Below are 26224 nucleotides of genomic sequence, written 5' to 3'. Positions count from 1 at the left end.
CTTATTCAGAAATCCAAAATAATATTAAAATGTTGGGAATAATGTGAATTAAGTAAAACTCAAAGGAAAAATGTCTGCACCAGATGTAAAAAAAAAAAAAAAAAAAGCCTTCTGCTCTTGACTCTATAATTATTTGCCATTTTAACCTTTCTTTCATTTTTTTTTTTTACTTGCAATATGAGGAGTACCTGGCCAAAATGAGGGGTTTTTATTTTAATACACAAAGGATGCAGCTAGTTGCCAGAGACGGCCCCCAAATAGTTCCTCCTCTTCCTGCACATGCTGGCCGCTCTTCCATCAGGAGGTGGAGTCTATTCTCCGTCCTTTTGGACCACACTAGCCTCATGACTTGCCTTGGCCAATAGAAAGTGGTGGAAAGGCCGCTAGTTCTGGGAAATGCATATTTCCTTCTTTTTCTGAAGAGGAGTGGCTACTTTTGCCTTTGCTCTGGATAGCCAGTTGTCATGCTCAGTGGAAATTCTGGCTACATGGGGAACAGTGAGGAGGAGATACACTGGGGGAGACAGATGCCACAGAGGAGCATCGAGAAGTCATGTATGCGGTTGAAGCTTTCTTGGAAGTTGAAGCCTAGCCCCACCACCAGATGAGGCCAGCCAGCTGCATGGGTGACCCCAGCCTTTACCAGGTAGAGGTTCCACTTAGCCAACATCTCCCACTCCTCCCTTCCCTAACCTACAGAATCATGAGAAATACATTATTATGGCTTCCAGCCGCTAAGTTTAGTGTGATTCGTTACAAAGCAATAGATAACTCAAATAGTTAGTGTATTTGAACCTTTGGAAGAGTGAAACAATTTAGAAAAATACCAGAAATTTTCTGAACATGAAAGTAAGTGCAAAAATCAAGATAAAGAATCATAGTCAAGCAACTGTAACCAATTGGACATGCTTTGAAATGTGGCCAAAATACTACTACAGTATTTGGCTTTTTAAATTATTTAACTCCTGTTGAAAAAAATTAGACAAGGGATGGGTCTAAGATTTTCCCTCACTGCCTAGAAACTCATGTCAGATGATATTTGCATGAGTAACATAGTCCTGTGGACATACTCAAGATTATGCAAATTCTTACAATGGTAGTTAAAAAAAGAATACTGAAATACAAGTAGTAAGGTTACCTATATCAATTCTAATTTTTATATATAAAACCATGCTTATTTCATTACTGCATCATTAACAACACGTTCCCTTTTTGGTATCAAATTACTTAAGCTGCATGTCACAGATGAACAAGGCTAACTATATATTCAGGCATTTTAGTTTAGATTGTTTTGCCATTCAGCTGAAGTTGGAAAGATGACCTTTAAGTTTTGTTTTACATTTATTTTCCTTTGATTTAAATGCCTTTTAATACTGTCATTATTACTTTCCTTATACTAGAAAGCTTAATTTTTGTTCCTCAATATATTTGGAAATAGAGAACAGAATTCACTTGCCTTGTGAAATTGTTATTGTAATAATATTAAATGGGAAGGTATTTTTAATATAATTTGATCTAATGCTATATGAAACAGGGTAAGAGTTCAGATTTTAAAACCACATATATTATTTAGGAATATGAGTAGCACATTTTTTCCCCCACATGTGATTTTTCTATGTAAATGAAGCTTTCTTTTGTAAGAAAGACCTGATGCGAGAGAGAGAAATTGAGAAGAGGCATGGTATTCATTAAAGGAGCTTATCCCTTTGTTTTAATCAGAAGGATAAATCATTTACTTTTTTGAAAAGTACATACTTGTAGAGTTCTTTTTGCATATAGAGTATGAAGATTATATGGGGTCTTAATCTAGATATTTAAATTTAAAAATTATAGATTCATAAAACTTTATGGACATATTTTATGTAAACATCTTATACAAAAATTTCTATAAATTAATTAATAAATTTTAAAAAGTAGAAAACTTTACCTTTAAAGGAATACTGTGGTTAAATTTTGGAGAAATGAATATTCCTTTTTTTATTTATTTTTTTAAAAGATTTTATTTATTTATTTGACAGAGAGAGACACAGTGAAAGTGGGAACACAAGCAGGGGGAGTGGGAGAGGGAGAAGCAGACCCCCTGCAGAGCAGGGAGCCCGATGTGGGGCTCGATCCCAGGACGCTGGGATCATGACCTGAGCCGAAGGCAGGCGCTTAATGACTGAGCCACCCATGCACCCCGAATATTCCTTTTTTTTAAATGATGTTAATCCACATCTAAGTTATGCTTTTAAAGTATTTAATGCCACATGTTAACTTTCTTAAAGTAAATAGCAATGATATGGAAGATCATACCTTATCAAAATTCTTAGAGGTAGAATATTTAAATAGATAAGTTTTTAAATGTTTATTGAAAATCTTCAATGTGGTAGGCCCAAGCCACTCACTTTTTACACTTTCTTTTTTTAACCTCACAACAATTCTTAGGGGTAAATACTATCCCCACCAACTTGAAAGATAAGAAAACTAAAATTTAAAAGTTTTGTGGTAAAATACCCAAGATAAAAAGCTGGTAAGTGTCCAGAATTAAGTTTTCAACAAAAGTCAGCCTAATCATAGCACCCATGGCTTTCTCATTGTTTCATAGTACTTAGGGTTAATGTTTGAAAAGCTGCAGATTTTATTACTCTCATGGCTTCCTAGCACACCCTTTAAACCTCTTTGTAATCTAGCATCATCCCACCTAGTTGTCTTTTACCTAAGAACTCTCTGAAAGAGTTCCAGAGAGTAAAATGATAGAGACACATTCAATATATTATTGGAGGAAATGGCCTAAGTTTTGGGGTGGGGATGAGAGTGAGGATAGGGCCTTTGAGAGGAAGATAATCTGGATCCTGATGGATTGAAGGACGAGGAGGGATTAGGTAGGTGGGCATTTTAGGCACACAGCAGACCATGTGCAGAGCACAAGATAGCATGGAGGATGCAACAAAATGCATTTCCAGGATTTGCAGAAAATAAAATTCAAAGTAGCACGGTGGGGCTGGAGAGCCAAGCCAATATGGAGAGTCTAATGTGATGAAAACAAGCCTGGATTTATCACTCAACAATGGGAAACTATTAAGAAGTTTTTAAGAGAAAGAGTTGTAGGATCATGTTTATTTTACATAAATTACCCTGAAGCTGTATGAAAAATGACTTGTGAGTAAGGAGAGGGGTTTGATAGCACAAGTGAGGACAAGGACACAGTGAACTCTGAGGGTGAGTGCTGGTCAAGAGATGTACTTTAACTACATCTATGGTAAGTTGTGGGGGTGTGAAGAGGAGGGTAACAGAGCTTGCCCACATGGTACCTTGTCCAGCATCCAAAAGGGGCTTCCTTCATGAGATACTTTACTTTTCTCTATTGGAAAACTGTCAAAATGTACTGATTTTTTTATGTACAAGACACTTTACCAACAGTGCCTGAAACTCATTAATAAATCACATTCACACTCCCTTAGGCACTTACACTCCCGTGTCCTTGTGCAGTGCCGTTGATGGCAAATGGTTCTCAACATGGTTAGGAGGAAGACAGTGTTTCTGACTGGTAATTAGAGAAAGTGAAGTGGAAGGATGACCAAGCGTTGACTTCATTTGCTGATTGGATGCTGTTCCATAAATTGAGCTATAAAATCTAGAAAGAGAAAAACAGCTTGGGGCTAGGATGAGACTTTAATAAACTCAGTGTGGGGCTTATGCAGCTTAAAAATTCCTAGGGAATATCTTAATGAAATGTTTATTAGACACTGGATATATACATCTGAAACTCAGGGGAAGGTCAGAGTAAAGTAAGAGTTATAATGATGAGATGACCCAGAGATACATCATGGAATGAGAAGAATAGCAGGAGGAAGTAGGATTACAAAAACATTAATGTAAAAGGCCAAAAAGTGAAGAGATTCCCACAAAGAGATGAAAAATAGTCCAGAGAGGCAGAATGAGAATCAGGGACAAATGCTGTCAAGGAAAGCAAGGGGCAAGTTACTCACCAGGTACCAGTGCACCAGGAAAGGTCCAGCAAAAAAACAGCAATGGAAAGGAGCTTCATTACTCAAATTTAAATCCCTGGCATCTGACAGAGGGCTTGCACCCAAAAGGTTCTCAAAGTTTGCTGAAGGAATGTATGAAGAAACTCTGTTTTATATCATTTTGCTTTTGAAGAGGAGATGGCCATATGATGGAGGAGAAAGGAATTATGGAGGAAAAACATCTATTTCCTAAACACCTACAAGGAAAAACATATATTCTGTGCCAGGAGCTCTTATAAGCTGTCACTGAAAATGACATAATATCCACAGAGTACTGATAGTAAACAAAATAATCTGAGGACTTAAATGGAACTTAACTACTCAGTGAATGACTGAATCGTTTCTAAAGTGAAGGTTCCTGGTGCTCTCCCAGCTCTGTCACTTACCAGCTCCTGACAAAATGGAAATGTCTTAATTTATATGAAATTTACAAGAACTTGGAAGAGATACCTCTAACACCTTTTCATACTCAAAGTTGCAGTTTCTTTTGTATTGGTCATAGTTAACATCCCTGATGTGTACTTTCGCTTGGCCGGACTTCAAATTCTCCAAGTACATTTGGACTTAGTTTTCTTCTTCTGGAATCATTTCAGAGAGTTCTGAAGACCATAGAAGCTCAATATTTATTTTTAATAAATGGGAAAGTATTTTTAAAGCAATCTGTTTATTAAACAATTTAATCAGCCCAAGAACTATTATAAGAGAAGGCAGTGAACGTAAGTCACTTAGATTTGCAAAGAAGGTCAAGGCTTTTAACACACCACAAAAAAGTTATCAGACAACTAACATGCCTACTATCTGTGATGAAGAAGTAGAAACCAAACAAAAATGCCAAAGGAATTTATTAAGAATTACTTTTAAAAGCTCTTCATATTCAGATCAGCAAGATGACATATGTCATTGAGTACTTAAATATCTTGATACACCCCTTTGCCTTCAACTACTACACCTTTCAGAAATTTGAGAGAGGTAAAATGCCTTCACTGTGAAACACTAGAAAGAAAATTTAACTGATCACCTTAGAGAGACACTGCTACAGATTTGAAAGTAAGCTTAACATTTCTCCAGAAGTCACTGGAACAGATCATGCTAATCAATCAATTTTCAAATCTCTAGTAAAGTAACATGAGCTATACTCATGTCTTTTATAAAGTACATTGGTATAACTTTCTCTTGTGACAGAGAAGTGGTATTTACAAATATCCTGGAGTCAGAAAAAACAATATGCCCAGATGTGGGTAAGCCCTTTTATTAAATTTCATTTGATTGTCTTGCTAATAGGATATTTTAAAAAAGTGACATGTGGCTAATACAGTGTGCCACTGGTTCAATCAGTGCTTGTTGTTAATCTGAAGAGTTTTATAGAGTAGCATCTGAAAGCAGAAGTTCAATTTAGATACTGTCAATACACACTTGAGGAAAAATAGAAAACAAGAAATATATCACCAAGTCTAATGGCCAGAAAGAAACAAAAACGATCTGATCTGTATGTAAAGATGACAATATGGCATTAAAAATTCACCTATGATTATTGTATATATGGAGAGAATACCAAATATCAATACTAAAAAGTGTCCCATCTACTATGATTTGTAATAGTTAGACCTTTACAGGGCACAATAGTTGCCTTAGAACTTTATTTGGATAAAGGATCACTGAAAAAAATTTAAAATTTAGACTATCTAGAAACCAGAGATGAGTGAAGTTGCTATGGGGTTAGAAAGCGAAAGAAAAAAAAAAGGCTTAGGGAATTCAGATTTTAGTTTATAGAAGAGAAATATGGGGGTTGAATGTTAATAATTACAATATAATGTATTGTTCTTCATTTAAAAAATCATGCATGACCTAGCTATAACACTATAAATCAATGGCAAATATATAGCCAAAATTAAGGTTAAGAATTTAACAAAGCAGGAGTTTGTTTTCCTAGAGAAAAGATGTAGCATTAGTTCAGATAATGACTGTCTTCTAATCATAAGACTTATATAATAAACCATCTAATGTTGTCACTGGATTTTGTACAGATATTTTATATCCAACTGAACTCTTGCTTGCCCCCCGAACATACCTTTCATGCTTCCATTTTGCTTTTGGCTAGCTCATACTCATCTTTCACTCGTAGCTTAAATGTCATTTTCCCAATTTAAAATAGATGCCCTCTGCATTCCTTTCTTGTAACACTTTATTATTTTTTCTTTAGAGCATTTATTGCAACTTGTAATTACCTACCATTTCTCTTTATGTATTAAGCAGCTATTATAAGCCAAGTATTGTGCTAGGTACATGATGCACTTCTCTTATAACTTATAACCCTTTGCTGGGTTATAAGCTGAAAGAAAACAACCACTGTATCTGTTTTAAGTCCTACATGCCATGGCTGAATACAATGAATGAATGAATGAATGAATGAATGAACAAATGAATGTGTGAAGGACAAATGAGAAAGAGGAACTTCTTCTCTTGGTGATAAGAGTAAGAACAAGGTACAACCAATGTAATGGGTGTATATTGCAGAAAGTACTGGGCATTTTATATTTGTTTAATTTCCCCCATCCACATGGAATAGATGGCACGATCATTTGAAGATCAGAGAGATTAAGTCACTAGACAAAGGCCAACAGCTGATAATTAGTGAAGGTGAAATTCAAATATAAATCTGTCCACATCAAAGGCAATATAATTGCCATCTCGCTACATTCCTAGGTCTGCAGTTTCATGAAAATATACAATGTGTCAAGACAGTCCATTCAAAAGTTTGTTATTTCCCTGACAGCACAGTATCTCTTGATAGAGCAAACATTAAAGTGCCTCCTGGGTTCTGCTGGGAAAATGGGTAATTTGTGGTTATTAATATTTTCTATTTTTATTTAATCTCAAATTTTAGTTACATGTAAAAAAATAAATCCATTAGCTGATGGCTATAGACAAACCTTAAGATCTTTCAGTAGATAACATTTTAAAGCACCTAAAAATATAATATTGTGCTTTAGGAGTGAACTTTTTTCATTTAAAAAATAACTATAAAACACTGATGAAAGAAATTGAAGAAGACACAAACAAATGGACAGATATTCCATGCTCATGGGTTGGAAGACAAGATATTGTTAAAATATCCATATATTCAAAGCAATCTACAGATCTGATGCAATCCCTATTAAAATACCAACAGCATGTTTCACAGAACTAGAACAAATAATCCTAAAGTTTGTATAGAACCACAAAAGACTCTGAATAGCCAAAACAATCTTGAAAAAGAAAAACAAAGGTGGAGGTATCCAGATTTCAAGTTATATTACAAAGCTGTAGTAATCGAAACTGTATGGTACTGGCACAAAACAAACACATAAATCAATAGAATAGAGCCCAGAAACAAGCCCCAGATTATATGGCCAGTTAATCTTCCACAAAGGAGGCAAAAATATCCAATGGGAGAAAGTCTCTTTAAAAAACAGTGTTGGGAAAACTGGACAGCCATAGGCAGAAGAATGAAAATGGACCACTTTCTTACCCCCCACACAAAAATAAACTCAAGGGGCACCTGGATGGTTCAGTCGGTTAAGCGTCTGCCTTCGGCTCAGGTCCTGATCTCAGGGTCCTGGGATGGAACCCTGCGTTGGGCTCCCTGATCAGCCGGGAGCCTGCTTCTCCCTCTCCCTTCCCTCGTGCTTGCTCTCTCCCCCACACCCCGTCAAGTAAATAAATAAAATCTTAAAAAAAATAAAATAAATAAACTCAAAATGTATTAAAGACCTAAATGTGAAACCTGAAGCCATAAAAATCCTAAAAGAGAGTCCAGGCAGTAATTGCTCTGACATTGGCTATAGCAACAATTTTTTAGATACGTTTCCTGAGGTAAGGGAAATAAATGCAAAAATAAACTATTGGGACTATATCAAAATAAAAAGCTTCTGAACAGCAAAGAAAACAATCAACAAAACTAAAAGACAACCTACTGAATGAGAGAAGATATTTGCAAATGACAGTTCCAATAAAGGGATAGTATCCAAAATATATAAAGAACTTATAAAACTCAACACTCCAAAAACAAGTAATCCAATTAAAAATGGGCAGAAGATATGAACAGACATTTTTCCAAAGAAGACATCCAGATGGCCAACAGACAAATGAAAAGATAGTCAAAATCACTCATCATCAGGGAAATGCAAATCAAAACTATAATGAGGTATCACCTCACACCTGCAGAATGGCTAAAATCAATGATACAGGAAACAAAGTGTTGGTGAGGATGCGGAGAAAGAAGAAGCCCTCTTGCACTGATGGTGGGAACGCAAACTGGTGAAGTCACTGTGGAAAACAATATGGAGGTTCCTCAAAAAATTAAAAATAGAACTACCCTACGATCTGTAATCCCACTACTGGGTATTTATCCAAAAAATACAAAAACACTGATTTGAAAGGATATTTGCACCCTTCTGTTTATTGCAGCATTATTTAAAATAACCAAATTATGGAAGCAGCCCAAGTGTCCACTGATAGATGAATGGATAAAGAAGATGTGGTATATTATATATATATATATATATATATATACTATTCAGCCATAAAAAAAAGAATGAAATCTTGCTATTTGCAATGACATGGATGGAACTAGAGTGTATTCTGCTAAATGAAATAAATCAATCCGAGAAAGACAAATACCATTTGATTTCACTCATATGTGGAATTTAAGAAACAAAGCAAATGAAAAAGGAAAAAAAGAGAGAGATTGACAAGCCAAGAAACAGATTCTTAACTATAGAGAATAATCTGATGGTTACCAGAGAGGAGGTCGGTGGAGAGATGAGTTAAATAGGTGAAGGGAGTAAGAATACACTTATCATGATGAGCACTGAGTGATGTATAAAATTGCTGAATCACTCTATTGTACACCTGAAATATATTGTACACCTGAAATACAACACTGTATATTAACTACACTGGAATTAAAATTTAAAAATTAATTAAATAATAAAAACAACTTTATATTAAAATGATACTTATTTTTTTAAAAGTGAATACCTAACCTTGTATTTTAAATGAACCAAGACATTAATAACAAAAGTTTCAAAAAGTCATAAATATACATTTTTATTATTTAATGAGTCCTGAGTACATGTTCTTTGTTAAACTGTGTATCCCCCATGTACTTTGAGGGGTTTCATTGTGTTCAAAAGGAGCAACAGTTTTTATTTTATTTTTATTTTTTTTAAAGATTTTATTTATTTATTTGACAGAGAGAGACACAGTGAGAGAAGGAACACAAGCAGGGGGAGTGGGAGAGGGAGAAGCAGGCTTCCCGCCACGCAGGGAGCCCAAAGCGGGGCTTGATCCCAGGACCCTGGGATCATGACCTGAGCCAAAGGCAGATGCTTAATGACTGAGCCACCCAGGCGCCCCAACAACAGTTTTTATTTTTAATTATAAAAGATTTTCCTAGCTTTTTAATTACATGTAAAACTATTCCCAAACACATTACTTAACTGATGTGCATCACAGAAAATATCTTGCCTTGGAAACACTTCAAACAAGGCAAGTTCCACAGGAGACAGGGCCACTGACTAACACACAGCAGCAATATGACCTCTTGACCAAAACTTTTCTGAATTGCATCATAAAAGACCCCTGACACCTGTCATTTTCAGAGATTAATAACAAATTTCTGAAGCATACTGCAATGTTGCTTGAACAGAAATAGGACAAATTTTATCCCCCTCTCTCTCAAGATCTGTATTTTATTTTTTTATTTTTTCTGGTATTTTTTTTATTATGTTCAGTTAGCCAGCATATAGTACATCATTAGTTTTTGATGTAGTCTTCAATGATTCATTTGTTGTGTATAACACCCAGTGCTCATCACCACAAGTGCCCTCCTTAATACACATCACCTGGTTACCCCCTCCCCCGCCCCCTCCCTTCTGTAACCCTCGGTTTGGTTCCCGGAGTCCATAGTCTCTCATGGTTTGTCTCCCTCTCTGATTTCTTCCCATTCAGTTTTCCCTCCCTTCCCCTGTAGTCATCTGTGCTATTGCTTATGTTCCACATATGAGTGAAACCATATGATAATTGTCTTTCTCTGCTTGACAAGATCTGTATTTTAATTTTGACCTGCTCTTACTTGTTTTAAAAGCCAGAACATATTTAATACTAAAGTAGTAGACCTGCTTAAGTTCATCACTTTCGTATCCTATCTCCAACACAACTGCAGTTTTTTTGTGTGTCTAAGGAACAAATCCTCCACATCAGGTATCTCATGGCTTCCCTAAGTAAGCCAAGTCCACTTTAATGTTTTAAAGAAAACTGAGCACTCAGAGAGGTCATCGAAGTGTATCAAAAACCTGCAGTAGTCATATCAACCTAATGGATGGGTTTCAAAGCTAATGTTTGCTTACAAAGCTTATTGATATTTGCAAATGAATAATTTAATGCAAATCTAAACATCCGCAATTACCTAAAAATCTAACATCTCTGGAATCAGGCAAAACAGACATATTTAATTTCATGTCAATTTGCAATTTGTTTATGTAAACACCTACCTGGATGTTGTACATCTGTGTGGTTATAAAATGAATTGTATTTTTAATAAACAAGGGGACTTCCTTAATAGAAAATAAGGACATTAATGTGGATTTATTTGTAAGGTAAAGATTTTTTTTGGCAACATGAAAAGTTAATTATTTTGGCTTACCAAACTTACTGACATCAGACAATGGAATACAGGTAGATGTATATAGCAGTTTGAAAGGAATACAGCAATACTGAATACAGATAGAGGCATTTGGGTTGAGATTATAAGTAATTAAACTTCGGGAGCTAAAGTGAATTACTTGTATCACCGGCAGAGTGGAGACCGAAACTGTAAATCAGAGAAGTCTGGTGTGTATGCAAAGTTCTGTGCAAAATGATGAGAAGTGGTGATAAATGAGGGCTGAAGAGAAATCTGTTTTCACAACCCACAGTTCAGGTTCACAGAATAACCCATCCACACATCAGATACATACTTTTAGCACTTGCAGCACCAAAACACATCAGTTTGGAAGGAAAAAATGTTCTTATTAGGAACTGTGGTTTGGGAGGAGGAAAAAAAAAGGAGTCAGGTACATCTGTGTTTTACAGTGCTTCTTAATTATATTTCAATGTAATGACAAAGGAAAAGTTTACATTTATAGAAATAAAGAGTTGTTCGGAGTTTCAATTTTAAAATAAATAAATGCAGGGCGCCTGGGTGGCTCAGTTGGTTGAGCGACTGCCTTCAGTTCAGGTCATGATCCTGGAGTCCCGGGATCGAGTTCCGCATTGGGCTCCCTGCTCGGCAGGGAATCTGCTTCTCCCTCTGACCCTCCACCCTCTCATGTGCTCTCTCTCTTTCTCTCTCTCTCTCATTCTCTCTCTCAAATAAATAAATAAAATCTTAAAAAAAAGTTAAAAAAATAAATAAATGCAATGTTCAATACATTTTAGTTTATTACAAAATGCAATGTTCAATACATTTTAGTTTATTACAAAGCAGCACTTAGACAAGTTTAAACCATCCTTAACCTTGATATTTTTAGATCCTTTTCTATTTAAGGAAACTTTAACTTGTCTAAGTTCCCTAGCTATATTTTTAAATAACGTAAATATGATAATAATAGGTAACACACACAAATATAGTTTTTAACATGTGTCAGACACGGTTCTACCTCCTTTACGTACAATAACCCATCTGGTTTGCAAACCAATCCTGAGGACAATACTACTATTATTTCCATTCAGAGATAAGGAAATTGGCCTGAAAGGTTAAAAGAAAGCAAAATACTTTCATTAAAATGCTCACTGAGTCCGCTAAACTTGCTATTTGCTATCAAAATTTTTCATGGTCGTTTTCTAATTTCAAAATAAATAGCCATCAAAAAATGTTCCATTGCAGTCATTTCTCCTCAACTTACAGAATTTTATCCTGCTCTGCTTCTCAAAGAAGTTGAACAGTCCAGTCAGTGTGCTACAAAATGTAACTCTCCTCGAGAAATAAAATCGCAACTATGAGGAAAAGGCAGCAACATACAGGCTGGTGGCAATCAAACGCCAAGTTTATCCTCACAAATGACGTATGTCACCTTGGTTTAAAGCTGCTTGTCAGATGACCATGTCTTATCTAGAGAGGAGAGTGGCTGAATACTTACATATTTCTCTAGAGCTGTGCTGTGCTCCCAAATAGTAACATGAAAAGGCTAGCAGTACCACTCCGGGTCCAGCAGGAAAGGACAACATCGGGAGCCAGAAAAGGCATTAACTTCAACCTTAAATTTCATTTTCCCCTGTTTAAATTAGATTTTTTACGTTATTTAAATGTAATTTTATTACATTTACTGTATTATAGTGACACTTGAAGTGCGGCTATTGTATGAGTCTGCCTGCGCCTCAGGTACAATATAAACTAAAGCTTATAACTCGGCTTTGAAAATTAGCTCATGAATCAAAAGAGATATAAAGCCTAAGCTTCAAAACCCACCTTTATTTACCAGATTTGCAAGAAATCCATTTGGCTTTTATTAATATCGGTAGTTATTTTTAAAAGTCAGGTTTTGATTTTCTTTACACTCTCAACCATTCCATTTGCCAGAGACTGCTTTTCTCAGCTACTATACCACTCCACAACATTTACAACTAAAATACAAATCATAATATTACCAATAATGGGTTCTGAAGGCATTTTCCCCTTCCAAATTCACAACATACATACGTGACCATTGCAATGAGCTTGGATATTTAAAATTTATTTAATACTCAATCTAAAGTAACAGTGAACGGATTAAATACATTCTTATGGGACACTTCATGGAGATTAATCTACTTAAAAATTTTTTTTCATCTGCTGGAAATCATTCTGAAAAGTTTCATTCTAGCTCTCAGACACATTCATTCATTTGCATGCAACAAAGTTTACTGTGCATCTACCATGTGCAAAACCCTGTAACAGGATTCAGAGAAATGGTCCTTACCAGGGTAAATGGCTGTGAAACAAACAGTCACATGTCCTGAATGTTATCTCTACTCAAGATGGGTCTGTATGTTGGGGGGGGAAAGGTGGATAACCTCCCGGAAATGACTTTAAATCTCAAATTTGAAAGATAAATAGGAATTCCACTTGTTAAAGGTAAAGGTTTAGGGGGCTGGGAAATAGGAGGGAAATTTTAGTGTGGTGTACATGTGATCCAGGTAGAGAACAGCTTGTTAGACAATATGAAGGAGACAAGAAAAAACTCAGCTGGGATTGCAGAAAGAGGTTCAGTGTGGCTGGAGCAGTGAGAGCCCAGGGCAAGACACATGATAAATGAGGATGGAGATAGAGGTAGATCAGGAGGGGCTTGGTCACGGGGACTTTATTTGAAGATTCAAAGGGAAGCATCCAGATTAAAAGGAAAATGACATGGTCGAATTTGGATTTCAAAACTATCATCTGGCCACAGGGAAAACCAGATAGTAAAGGGTGGTGATATCATGAGGTAAGAGAAGGTGGTAGATAAGGGGATGGCGACTGGGGCAATGGGAAACAGACAAAATCAAAAGCTATTTGGGAAGCAGAGTTGAAAATGATTGGCAATAGATTGCATTTGGAGAATGAGGCAGAGTGAGGAGACAAGACTCGTAGATTTCTTTCTTCATTAGTGGAGTGGCTTAAAGTGCCATTTTCAAAGATAGGGATCAATGGAAGAGAAGTCATTTGAGAGAAAGGATGATATTTCCATATGGAATGTGTTGAGTTTGACAGGCTGAAAGATATCTAAATGGAGATGAATCAAAAATATTGCAGGGAATATGATATAATTAGGTCAGAACACTGTTGTTAACTTTTATTTTACCTTGGATTTATTTACTTGCTTATTGGCAAGTAGATTGTAAATCCCCGAATTAGAAGTAGATTGTAAAGAGAACTATCTTAACCTTGGGTTATTTAAAGAGGGTATGAAAAGTGGCTATATAGAACTTAGTTGGTTTTTTCTTTCAATTATAGTCTAACAGTTTTATTATGTACCTGTCGCATTATTTTATTTTAACAAAAGACTCATTTTCATATGTTTAATATTAATAGACTATGAGCTCCAAGAGTGGAAATACTTTTGCTGTTTTATTTGCTGTCTATACATAATCACCTTAACAGTGTCATAAACTTACTAGATAATAAATGTCGAATGAATAAATGATATAAAGATATACAGCATATTTAATTATGTAGTATAATTATAAAAAGTAACTCACAGGCAAATGTGAATCTTACTAAAGAACCTAATGATATAACAACATTTCGAATCCTGTTTTGCAGGGACTTTTAGAACTGTAATTAAATTATCAATGTCTATAAAACTCTTTGACATCATCTGAAGAAACTTGGGAATAAAAATATTTATGATTCAAATCTACACATTCTAAAATGAAGCTGAAAGTGCTCTGAGAAAGATTAAACTTATGGTTTAATTCTTTTTAACTTAGAAAAGACCAAAAGTGTAGTTCAATTCATTGTATTATATATCGATACTTAATTCAGAATACATTATGGGTCAGTATGAAATATAAATTTCTAATCACAATACCAATTGGCTATTGCATTTTCATACATTCTCTACAACTGAGTGGGATTAGTAGTTAAAAGAGTAGAATGAAGAAACTTCTTAATATCCTTATGCAGTATTATTGACCTAAATAGGGTGTGTTTTCTGGAGGTAATTACTTCAACTTTTTGAAAATTGCTAATGCATAGATACAATACATATGTAAACATTAACTAGGTAATATAAACCCTTATAAATTCTGTGTATCTTATATAAGAATGTACAGCTTAAATTGGAAATTGAATATTGTTTTATTAACAAAATTTACATGATTAAATAGGGCTTATTATTTTTATACTTCATCTAAATCTACATAATCTGTAATTTTTCTGTTATTCTCGGAGATCATTTACATAGTTGAAAATTAGTTGATAACCCACAAAATAAGACATAAAGCATAGTTTGGCTTTGGAACAGCTTAGCTTTTTGGTCTACATTCTTTGATTTTAAGTATAATAAAAATTTGGACTCTCAATTAGAAACACAACACACTGAAAACAGACATAAAAGGAAACGAATTGTGAAGTTGGAATTGATCCTAAGTTACATACTGTTGAAGGCCAATTTATGTCTTGTTTAGAAAAGGGTCACCATAACACTTTTAAGGCTTGATGCCTACAGCAAATCTCTTGTTATTTACAAAGATTAAAAAAGCACAAACTCATTTTCTTAATAAGCTTCTTCAGTTCTTCAAATAGTTCTAAGAAATGCCAAAGGCTTGCCTTAGATAACAAGTATACAGATAATCCAAAGTACAGCAGTGTCAGCTAAATAATATTTGATACCCAAAGATGCCGTTGGTGGGATTTTCATTGCTATAGAAATGTATGAGGTATAAATTTTAGCAATTCTCACAGTTTTGAGAGTGTTAAAAGAGCTTTTATATTAATTGAAATAGCTGAATAGAAAAAAAAAGCCACTGGCTTCAAAAAATGGAAATTTGTTTTCCATGTGCTAATTGAGCTTCCAGAGGAATATACTATTTTCTTCTTTTAAATTATGTGTAATTTTCTCTAAAATAAAGAATACATGGTAATTGTAGAAATTCAAAAATGTAGAAGAAAAAAAATCACCCCTAGCTTGGTTATCCTGAGATAAGCATTATTAACATAGTTTTCCCATTCTTTGTTCTGTAAAATTTTTAAAATATTAACTGTTATCATGCAGTATGTTAACCAGATAGACTACATTGATTATAAGTGTCTATTTTCCTGATTATCAAAGTAATAGTTGCAGAGAATTTGAAATACACAGATAAAGTCATCAATCTTAAATATTATATATTTACTAGTTATAAATATATTTTTGAGTACTTGTTCTCAATCCAAAAATTGGACATGCAGTTAATTTAAGTATAATTTGATGCATCCAGGAGAAGTCAGAACCTGCAATATTGCATTAAAACACAGTAATTGTTTTAGAAAATAATTCATATGCCAATGAACAAAGCTATACCAGTGAGAAAAAAAAGAGTATGGTCAATCTTAAGGAGGAGAAATTATTAACATGACTAAGAGGAGTTTAGCAGAATACTAAGTGTGAGCCTTTATAACCAAGGACTAAAAGGTGTGGTGATTTCAAGAACTGAGAGGCTCAACTTGATAAAGCAATATCAGATATCAGTCCATGTTTTGCCAGCTCCTAATCCATGAACAAATTAAATGCTCAGTCTTTGCCTGTTTCTTGGTTAGATTTTCAAAGATGGATGTTGAATGGAGAGTCAGAGTCAGGCATATAAGAGCTTCCCACATTTACTCAAGAATCATCATTCAGCATCTACTCTAATAGGGTGACCACAGACCACTTGCATTTATAGTGACACTAGGTTCTTTTAAGGATATAAAGGTAGGGGCGCCTGGGTGGCTCAGTTGGTTGAGTGACTGCCTTCGGCTCAGGTCATGATCCCAGGGTCCTGGGATCGAGTCCCACATGGGGCTCCCTGCTCAGCAGGGAGTCTGCTTCTCCCTCTGACCCTCCCCCCTCTCATGCTCTCTCTCTATCTCATTCTCTCTCAAATAAATAAAATCTTTAAAAAGAAAAAAAAAGGATATAAAGGTAAATGATATATGCTTGAGTGCTGGCCTCAAATATGTTACATTTTAGCTGGAGATATAAAACATGGGTAAAAAATGTATGTTAGAAGACATAAAACATTAATTTTATTCTTTACTATTATTATTATAGATCTTTGAGAATTATTTCAAATATTGTTGAGACCATGCCTATTTTGTCTACTGAGTGTTTACACATAAAATACATGTGAAATCATTTTTTGAAAAGTTTCAGGACATTGGACAGCATGTGTACTGGTCACATGACATAACTTTCAGTGTCTGACCTATAGTAGGAATTTTGGTATGAACCATGGGATGAACCCAAAGGATGAGCATCAGGGCGGTTCTTTGCTCTTCCAATGTTCTTACTTGGAATTCTTTACACTTGGGATTGGAGTTTCCCAAAGTATCACTCTGCTTTGACATACTCATGAAATGTTACTAGCCGCATGTACTGCAAGTGCCAAGTCCATCTTCAGTCCCAATAATACGAAAGAAAAAAAAAAGTACTATGGAATGTTGTTACCATTTTTTTGGCCTCTTTTAAAAAAATGTTGTATTCATGTATAATTTACATACCATAAAATGCACCCATTTTGAGTGTACAATTCAGTGTTTTTAGGATATTTAGAGTTGTGTAACCACTACCATAATCCAATTTTAGAACATTTCCATTACTCTAAAGAATTACTCTTACCCATTTGCAGGTCACAGCTCTTTCCTACCTCTGGCCCCACACAAGCACTAATCTATTTTCTGTGTACCTCAATTTGCCTTTTCTAGGTATTTCATATAAATGGAATCATAACATATCTGGCTATTTTCACTTCATTTCACAAGCAAAATAATTTTGAGGTCCATCTATATTACAACATATGTCAGTACTTCATTCCTTTTTATTGCTGAATAGTATTCCGGTTATGTAGTATTTATCCATTTACCAGTTGATAGATATTTGAGTTGATTCCACTTTTTGGCTATTATAGATAATGCTGCTATAGATATCTACATGAATGTTTTGTATGTACATATATTTTCATTCCTCTTGGGTAAATACCTAGGAGTGGAATTTCTGGGTCGTGCAGTAAACCTTGTTTAACTTTTTAGGAAACTGTCAAACTGAGGGCATCTAGGTGGCTAGGTCAGCTAAGTGTCCAACACTTGGTTTCAGCTCAGTTCATGATCTCATGATCTCATGGGTTGTGGGATCAAGACCGCTTCAGGCTCCCCACTCAATGGGGAGTCTACTTGAGATTCTCGTCCTCTGCCAGTCACCCTGCTCAGTCGCTCTCTCTCTCTAAAATAAATACATAAATTAAAAAAAAAACCTGCCAAGCTATTTTCCAAAGTTCTTGTTTCTCCTTATTCTTGCCAATTCTTATTATTATCTGTCTTTTTTTATTACAGCTATTCTAGTGAGTATGTAGTGAGTGTAAAGTAGTATCTGATATAACCATAATTTACATTTCCTAATGACTAATGATGTTGAGCACCTTTTCATGTGCTTATTGCCTACTCATATATTTTCTTTGGTAAGATGTTTTTACAGTATTTTACTCATTTTTAAATTGGGTTATCTGTCTTATTAGTGACTTGTAATTTTTATTTATATATTCTGTTATCACAAATTTTAAAGAACCACTTTGTTTATTTGGATAGAATATATTCAAAGGAGATGCATGTATGATCATAAAGATTCAACTGATGACAGCCATTTCCTTTAGAACTGTGATTATTTATTTAAAATTATTCGTGATTCTTTAGCTAAGATGCAAGGAGTGCATATCTCAGTTCTTTCTTTCTTTTTTTTTTGGATTTTAAGAATAATTTTATTTACAAATAAAGGACAAAAAACCTAATGCGAAATTACAGTAATGGTTGAGCTACAGTTAAATGTCTTTTTACAAATCATGTTAGTCCTTAATACTGGATTCACTTACAAAAAAAAAAAAAAGTGATCAAGAACTAGATCAGTTCTTTCTTTAATCATTACTGTAACTATCACAATGACTAGTTTTACTGCTTATATACATATGAATAAAACCCAAGACATTGGTTGGAGTTGGGGTAATAAAAATATGTGTTTTATTTTTGAGGAATAATCTACCTAAGCTCCTGTTTCTTGCCTTGACATATTTCAGTATCAAAGGTCCAATCTTCTAAGAATTTCTGAGACTGTTATAGATCACAATAAAAATTTCTTCATCTCTTCCATCTTTCTTTTTTCCTCCTTCCATTGTTTCCTGCTTCTCATTTTAATTCTCCTTTATAAAGAGCTGTTACTTAAAATTTCTACGACTACTTTATTCCTGCTGCTTCTAAAACATTTCTTAGGGTTGTTTGACATGAATTAGACAGATATCATGATCACTTTCTTTAGTTTTATTCCATACCAGACTGTGTCTTGAAATAATAACTTTGTAATGGGAATATCATTTAATAAGCTTGATAAATTTTAATGTTTTTACACTTCAATTTGGGGAATTTCAGGTAGCTGAAGCTCTTAAGCACTTCTATTAATGAAAACTTTTGATAAATTAGGATTGGAATCATTACTGTTATTTGTTAACGTAGGTAGTATTGGTGGATAGTAGGCAATCAAAGCTTAGTCTCTATAGAATAGCCATGAATGATGAATGCAAACTCACTAAACAAATATTGTAAGTAAAGATTTCTATATTAAATATTTCAAAATATCACTAGTAGATCACTTATTTCAAGCCATATAAAATAAAACCAAATTAGAGTAAATATAATAATTTAGATAGTTCTATAAAGACTTTTAAAATAGATTTATTGAAAAGGGCCATTTTCTGATCTCTGAATAGCCCTCATCATATAAAATATCAAACGCTATGCCAGTAACTTTAAAACCCTGAAATCACTTAATAATAATAATATAATAAGGACTACAGAACATGTAATTTCTATAACATGAGGTAAACAATACAAAGAGGTGAAATGGCTGACTACATGGAAATGAAATCTAAAGTCTTTACTCATGTACTATAGTGTTCCCCAAAAGAGGGATATGTCTCAACCACAGTGATGGAGTTCATTATAAATAAGTGTTTTAATTATTTAAGTAAATAGGAATATTATCTATGCACTCATAATGAGGGGAATGTACTGTCTTGGAAAGGATATAGAATTTAGGGTTGGAAAGACCGAGTTTGAATCTTACTAGCTGTCGGATTTTGGACAGGGGGCTTTAATCTCTGAGTCTCAATACCATCATCTATAAAATGGGGATTTTAATAAATGCAACCCTCCTCACAGAACTGTCCATAATATTATATTAGATTAATGTATTAAACTATAAACTTTTAAAAGACATGAATATGGGTTTCCCTTATTATAACTACTTGAAGACAGGTTTATAAGTATGTTGGTAATTTTGGAGGTGAGAGGATCTATGTATTAGGAAAACAATCTTTACTAGACATTTCTAACCAAAGACAAACTGAAAAGCTAGTATCAGAAAATAATATTTTTGAGATAATCTAGACAGGAACAAAATGGTGCTTATGGTTGCCATAATATCACACTCTAAATTTGAATACTATGATCATGTCATTAGAAACAATAATTATTAAATAAGTGGAATTAATGATAAATCAACTAGATGCCTCTGAATTTGAAGATCATTCATATTCAGCTCCAATTCTCAAAATATATAAAGCTTTAGCTGCTTTACAGATGAGAAAACTGAGGCTCAGGGAGGTTATATAACACGCCTTAGGTCACATAGTAAGTCTAAAATACTTTTACAGTGGTATATCCAACATAGTAGAATCATGAAATTTTAGAATTTCAAAGGTGGGTGGATTTTCCAATCCAATCTATCCATTTTGCATGTGAAAAAACTGAGATTCGGAGAAATAAATAGACTTTTCCAAGGTCATACTGGAAAAAATTAATATCAGAAAAATTTATTACTAGAGAATAGACCCCCAATTTATATGACCACACCCACAAATAAAAGGCTAAATTAATTTATAAAATGGTATTGTCTTTTTTAAGTATTAATTTCACTGAAAAAATTACACTATCTACATCTTATATTTCTTCAGCTATTTTCACCTTAAAAAGAGAAATCAAACAATATCTCCTAAGTCACTTAAACATCTGCTTTTGTGTTCTGAAGTCAAGCTGTACTTGTTACTCTGATACTCTGGTAGTAAATGGGTAGCTGCAAAGGATGTTGGTTTGTCGGTTAAGTATTATATTTTATATAGGCCATTTCAGACCAGAATTATGGACTGCAATATCTAAATTCATTTTTTTATTAAAGATGTGTCTTTAAGACTGTGTTTTGTGTGTTCAATGTTTAAATTCAAATTACTCTTTAGTTGCAACTTTCTCTTTGAAATGATTTAAATGATATGAGTGGAAAAAAATTCTACATAGTGGATATCTGGACCAGCAAAATGTTCATATTTTCACTTTTTATTTCTCTTTGTTTCAAAGTTAACTGTAGTAATGAATATATTTTTATTTCACAAATGAAATATTTCCATTCTAGCTCATCCAGAGGATAATGTGACTTTAAGTGTACAGGTTTTCTCCTCTCTTAGAATTAAGCAATACGTGGACAACACAGTTTAAAAACTCATGACACTTTCTAACATAGTAGACCCTATTACTAAGACAGCACTAGCACCTGATGGCTGGTGTGTGTGTCAGTACTTTTCAAGAGGCCATCCTTTTGCTTTATAGGAGACACACAGAAGAATCAACAAAACACCTTCTATTTTGGGTCATTTCAGAGACTTGGTTAGGGTTGTACATAAGATTTCTAGTAGAGCCCAAAATAACTAGATTAAGAGAATTAATTCTAGGCCAAATGAAGCTACAATGCACCAAACTTAATTCTGGGGCTTGTAGACTAGTGATGGGCAAAAGACATACAATAAACCACTTGTGTAATTCTAAATGCTGTAGTAGCCACATTAAGAAAGGTAAAAATAAACATGTGAAATAGATTTTAATAATATATGTTATTTAACACAATATATTCCATAATATTATCATTTTAGCATGGCATCAGTATACAAATTATTAATGGGATATATTTTTTTTAAGATTTTATTTATTTATTTGACAAAGAGAGACATAGCAGGAGAGGAAACACAAGCAGGGGGAGTGGGAGAAGAAGCAGCAGGCTTCTTGCTGAGCAGGGAGCCCGACGCAGGGCTCAATCCCAGGACCCCGAGATCATGACCTGAGCTGAAGGCAGGTGTTTAACGACTGAGCCACCAAGGCGCCCCTGGGATATTTTACATTCTCTCTTCTATTACTAGGTCTTCTAAATCCAGTGTGTATTTTACCCTCACAGCACATCTTCATTGAGAACAGCCACTTTCAGTTGTTCAATAACTACCCATGGCTGGTTAGTGGCTCCTGAATTGGACTGAGCAGATCTAGAGTTATCTACAAAATAGCAAACCAGAACAGACCCTGGCATTTGGTCTATAGGTCTATAGAGACATGGGAGTGAGATGTTAAGGGTCTTCTTTCTCTCCCTTTAGGCAGTTTGATTAGGGTACTTGCACATTTGACTTTGTATAGACTATATAAGGAAGGGGACTTTTATTACCTGGTAATAATTCTTACAGCTAATTTTTATTGAGCACTTACCATGTATGTGATGCTCTTCTAATCTATTAAAATTCCCTTAATCCTTTCAATAGTCCTGTGAAATAGGGTCTGTTCTTATCCTTGTATTAGACAAGATGCCCATTTGGAAGGTCTTGTGGAAGAACTGCAATTAGTTGTTGCAGGTGTGATTTCCTAACAAAGGAGAAGTAATGATCCCATAATAATAATAAGATATTTTAAAAAATGTGATGATTATCTAAGTCACCTCCTCCACAGCTGGTTAGGTATTGGGGAACACTTACTGCTCAAAGAGTACAAATATTCTTAAAAGCTAGAAAGATATATTTTAGTGCCATATTCTGCATCTCATAATAACAAAAGATTTAAGAAACTTGGATGAAAATGAAGAGACACTCAAATCATACAGAAACCACTTCTAATAACAATGTAGCATGTATCAGGGTTTAACGACTGAGCCACCCACCGAGGCGCCCCTGGGATATTTTACATTCTCTCTTTTGTTACTAGGTCTTCTAAATCCAGTGTATATTTTACCCTCACAGCACATCTTCATTGAGAACAGCCACCTTCAGTTGAAAAGCAACCATAATAAGATACCATCAGTCCACAAATAGTGAATATTACATAGGGGATAAATGTTGAATAAAAAAGGTCAATAATTGGAGACTGACTGCACAGGATTGCAATGTAAGTTAAAAATGAGCATGTTTTCATAAAACCAGTGTCCTTCCAATTAATTAGCCTCAATGTAGGGACCAATTGGAGAAGCCACCCTACTAATATATCAATTCCTGCTACAAAAGTATAGGAAATAAAAGGAAAGCTAAAGGTAATCAAAATAATGCATCTGTATTTTCTAATTACTGGCTACTCTTTAGGTACATGTTTATTATTTGACAGAGTACAGAAATGCCCTCTCCACTCCTATTTTTATCTGATTAACTTCTACTCATCATTCAAATCCTAAAGTCTTCCTTGACTACCTTACCATCATCACTACCTCTGTTATATGCTCTCAAGGTAACATTCATATCTCCTTTGAAGTGCTTGTCACATTTCCAAATTCACATTTATGTATGTCATTATTTGATGGGTGTTTATATCCCTCACTAGATAGTAAGTTGCATGAAGGCAAGAACCATATCACTTTTTGCTCAATATTTTATCGGCTAGTAAAGTACGTAATACAGAGTAGGTACTCAGTATTTGTTTAATAAACTAATAAATGTGCTAAACATGTTATAAGCATTATTTTCTTAACTTCTGAAATAATCCCAATAGTTATTTTTACTTTTGACTCATAAAGAAAATGAACCTTGGGTTAAGTGATTAGCCTAAGACCACGTAGCTATTAACCAGTATTGAACTCAAGTAGTTTGATTCTCTTAATCACTTTTCAAAACCCCACCTTGCTTTTTAATTCTTCCCAGTGCTTCACAGTCCAAACCCAATCCAAGTATTATTGACTCTATGTCTTAAATTTGATTCCTATTCTTTTTCTGCCCTGCCTCTATTTAGTCCACACTTTGATGAAGTTGTCTTTCTAAGATACAAATCTGCCATGATGTTTCAGGTTTTCAACTGAAAAAAAATCTTCCATGGCTGTCCAGCACCCAAGAATAAAAGCCAAAATTCTCGGCATAACAAACAGGATCCTCCAGAATCTAGATCTTGCCTTTCTACCACTCCAATCTCAACTCCAGTTAATCTCCCAAGTGGGTCTTTGCATGCGGTGCATCAAAATACTGAGTGGTCCCCAATATTCTGTGCCTCTTTTACACCTTCCTGTCTTTGTGTACCCTTTTCCTTCTACCTAGAATTCCTTCTCCCCTTTCTCTGCCCATTGATCTCTGCCCTTTTATCTCTGTGACCCAATTAAAACTTCCTTCCTAAAATCTTCCCTGACAAGCGAGGCTGGCTGAATCACTCCCTCTTCTCTGAGCCCTCACAGCACATCTCCCTCTGTCACAGCATGACTATCTTCTACACTGAAAGCTGGGGAAATATTTTCAACTTTTTTTTCAATTAGTGAAAAGTGACTAGCGCATAGTTGTCTCACCTAGTGAATTAATAGATACAGATTTCCAAATTCTGTATTCACAATTCAAGTTAAGGCAACTTCTGTTGCAAGGACATTAGGAGAGTGTTTATTCACTTATAGAGGAGTTTTGCACATGAGGCGGGATGTTTTTGGATGCTGTAGTGAGAATAAGTAGGGAATTGTCTATGGGCCTTGTGAAATTTCAAGAGGCAGAACGCTTTTTCTTCAACATGTAATAATATTACAATTAATTTCTAAGGACTGAGCACATACACCAGAAAAAAAAAAAAAAACATTCCAGGAGATTTTTACAAAATCTGTGCGACAACAAATATATATTTGTAGAAGGCATTAAAATTTGGCAGTACCAATTATAAATGGCTTTTTACCCAGAAGCTGTTTTCTTCATCCTAATTCCTAATTTTTTTCCTTAACAAAACAGACTGCTCAACTATAAGAAAAAGAAAATGACATAATAAAACTATACCTGGTCAGATTTTTACCATAATTGCTTTTACTACCCTCATCTCTATATGCCTCCACACAAACAATGCAAATTAGGAATAAATATATTTAGTGGTAGAACCACATAGAATGATTTGGAAGTACTAACTTACTGCAGGTGCAACGTGCAGGTAAAATTTTATGTAGAATTAATCTTTTCTATTATTATCTGTATTAGCACCCATTTTAATAAATGGGAAACATATTTTTGAAAAAGTAGAAAGCCACATTACAACCTTTTTTTCTAATGGTAATCATCATTTAAATTTATCATGAATCTTTTCACATGGTATCTTGCAACTACATTGTTCATTTTTCTAATATAGTACACAAAAGCAATTACCTCACATTACTTATGTTTTTGTGTGAGTTGAAAATAATACTAAAAAAATACCACTTCAGTTATTATATTCAAAGACACATATAATGATTTTGAACAATAATTTACCTTTGCTATTGCTTATCATCAACCACATAAATGTGTAAAGGAGAATGTGCACATTTAAAAAATTTACAGTAAAGATGTTTTTGTGACAGGGTATCCACATACGATGAAAAAAGCCAGTAATATGTATTTTCCATTGAAATAAATGGGAAACTTGATAGAGCCCCACAGGACGCTCTTCATTGCAATTGCTAGTTAAATGTAAAGTATGTCATGCCCTCAACACCAGGGAGTGTGTTTTGGAACTGCTGTTGTAAACTGTCATTTTAAGCATTCATTTTACAGTTTCAAATTAGACTAGTGCACATATATTTAATTTTAATGTATTTTTGTATTATTTATAATATATTCACATATATTTCACATAGTATTTAAAGCAAGGTACTAAAGGGGTGAGTATTAGTTCTTTCAATAGTAGCATTTACGGGGCGCCTGGGTGGCTCAGTTGGTTAAGCAACTGCCTTCGGCTCAGGCCATGATCCTGGAGTCCTGGGATCGAGTCCCGCATCGGGCTCCCTGCTCGGCAGGGAGTCTGCTTCTCCCTCTGACCCTCCTCCCTCTCATGCTCTCTCTCATTCTCTCTCTCTCAAATAAATAAATAAAATCTTTTAAAAAAAATAGTAGCATTTACATATCTACTCCTTGTTTCTTCATATTTTTATTTTGCTTTAAGAATGCTAAATTTACTATTAAGTACTCACATGTTGTCTCAACCAAATTTCTGCCCTTAAGCCTCCCACCCATATATTAAAAGGGGTGGGGTCAGAAATACAGTAAAATTGAGTGGACTATTAAAAATGAGAGTCAAATAACCAATCTGAATTTAGGGGGGGTCAAGCACATATAATTATTATATATCATTTATAACATTATTATATAATATTGTATATTATCATATAATTATAAACCCAGAACAAAACTGAAGATTTCTCATTAATCTCAGTTATTTATCTCCTTGCTTC

The 26224-nt window shown here is 34.4% G+C and overlaps 1 protein-coding gene across 13 annotated transcripts in view; it reads right to left on the bottom strand.

Moving 5' to 3' along the window:
• FOXP2 (forkhead box P2) overlaps positions 1–26224 on the bottom strand; it is a 251079-nt gene that overhangs the window by 216995 nt on the left and 7860 nt on the right. For 3 of the 13 annotated variants that reach the window (XM_044920086.1, XM_044920085.1, XM_044920087.1), the window contains exon 2: positions 23420–23425. The exons of the other annotated variants lie outside the window; for them this stretch is intronic. In XM_044920086.1, the coding sequence (XP_044776021.1) occupies positions 23420–23425 (6 nt within the window). The remainder of the gene's footprint in view (positions 1–23419; positions 23426–26224) is intronic. 13 annotated transcript variants of the gene reach the window in all.

Source organism: Neomonachus schauinslandi, chromosome 12 (genome assembly GCF_002201575.2).
Source record: "Neomonachus schauinslandi chromosome 12, ASM220157v2, whole genome shotgun sequence".
NCBI classification, from domain to species: Eukaryota; Metazoa; Chordata; class Mammalia; order Carnivora; family Phocidae; genus Neomonachus; species Neomonachus schauinslandi.
This window is presented reverse-complemented; position numbering and strand designations above follow the sequence as displayed.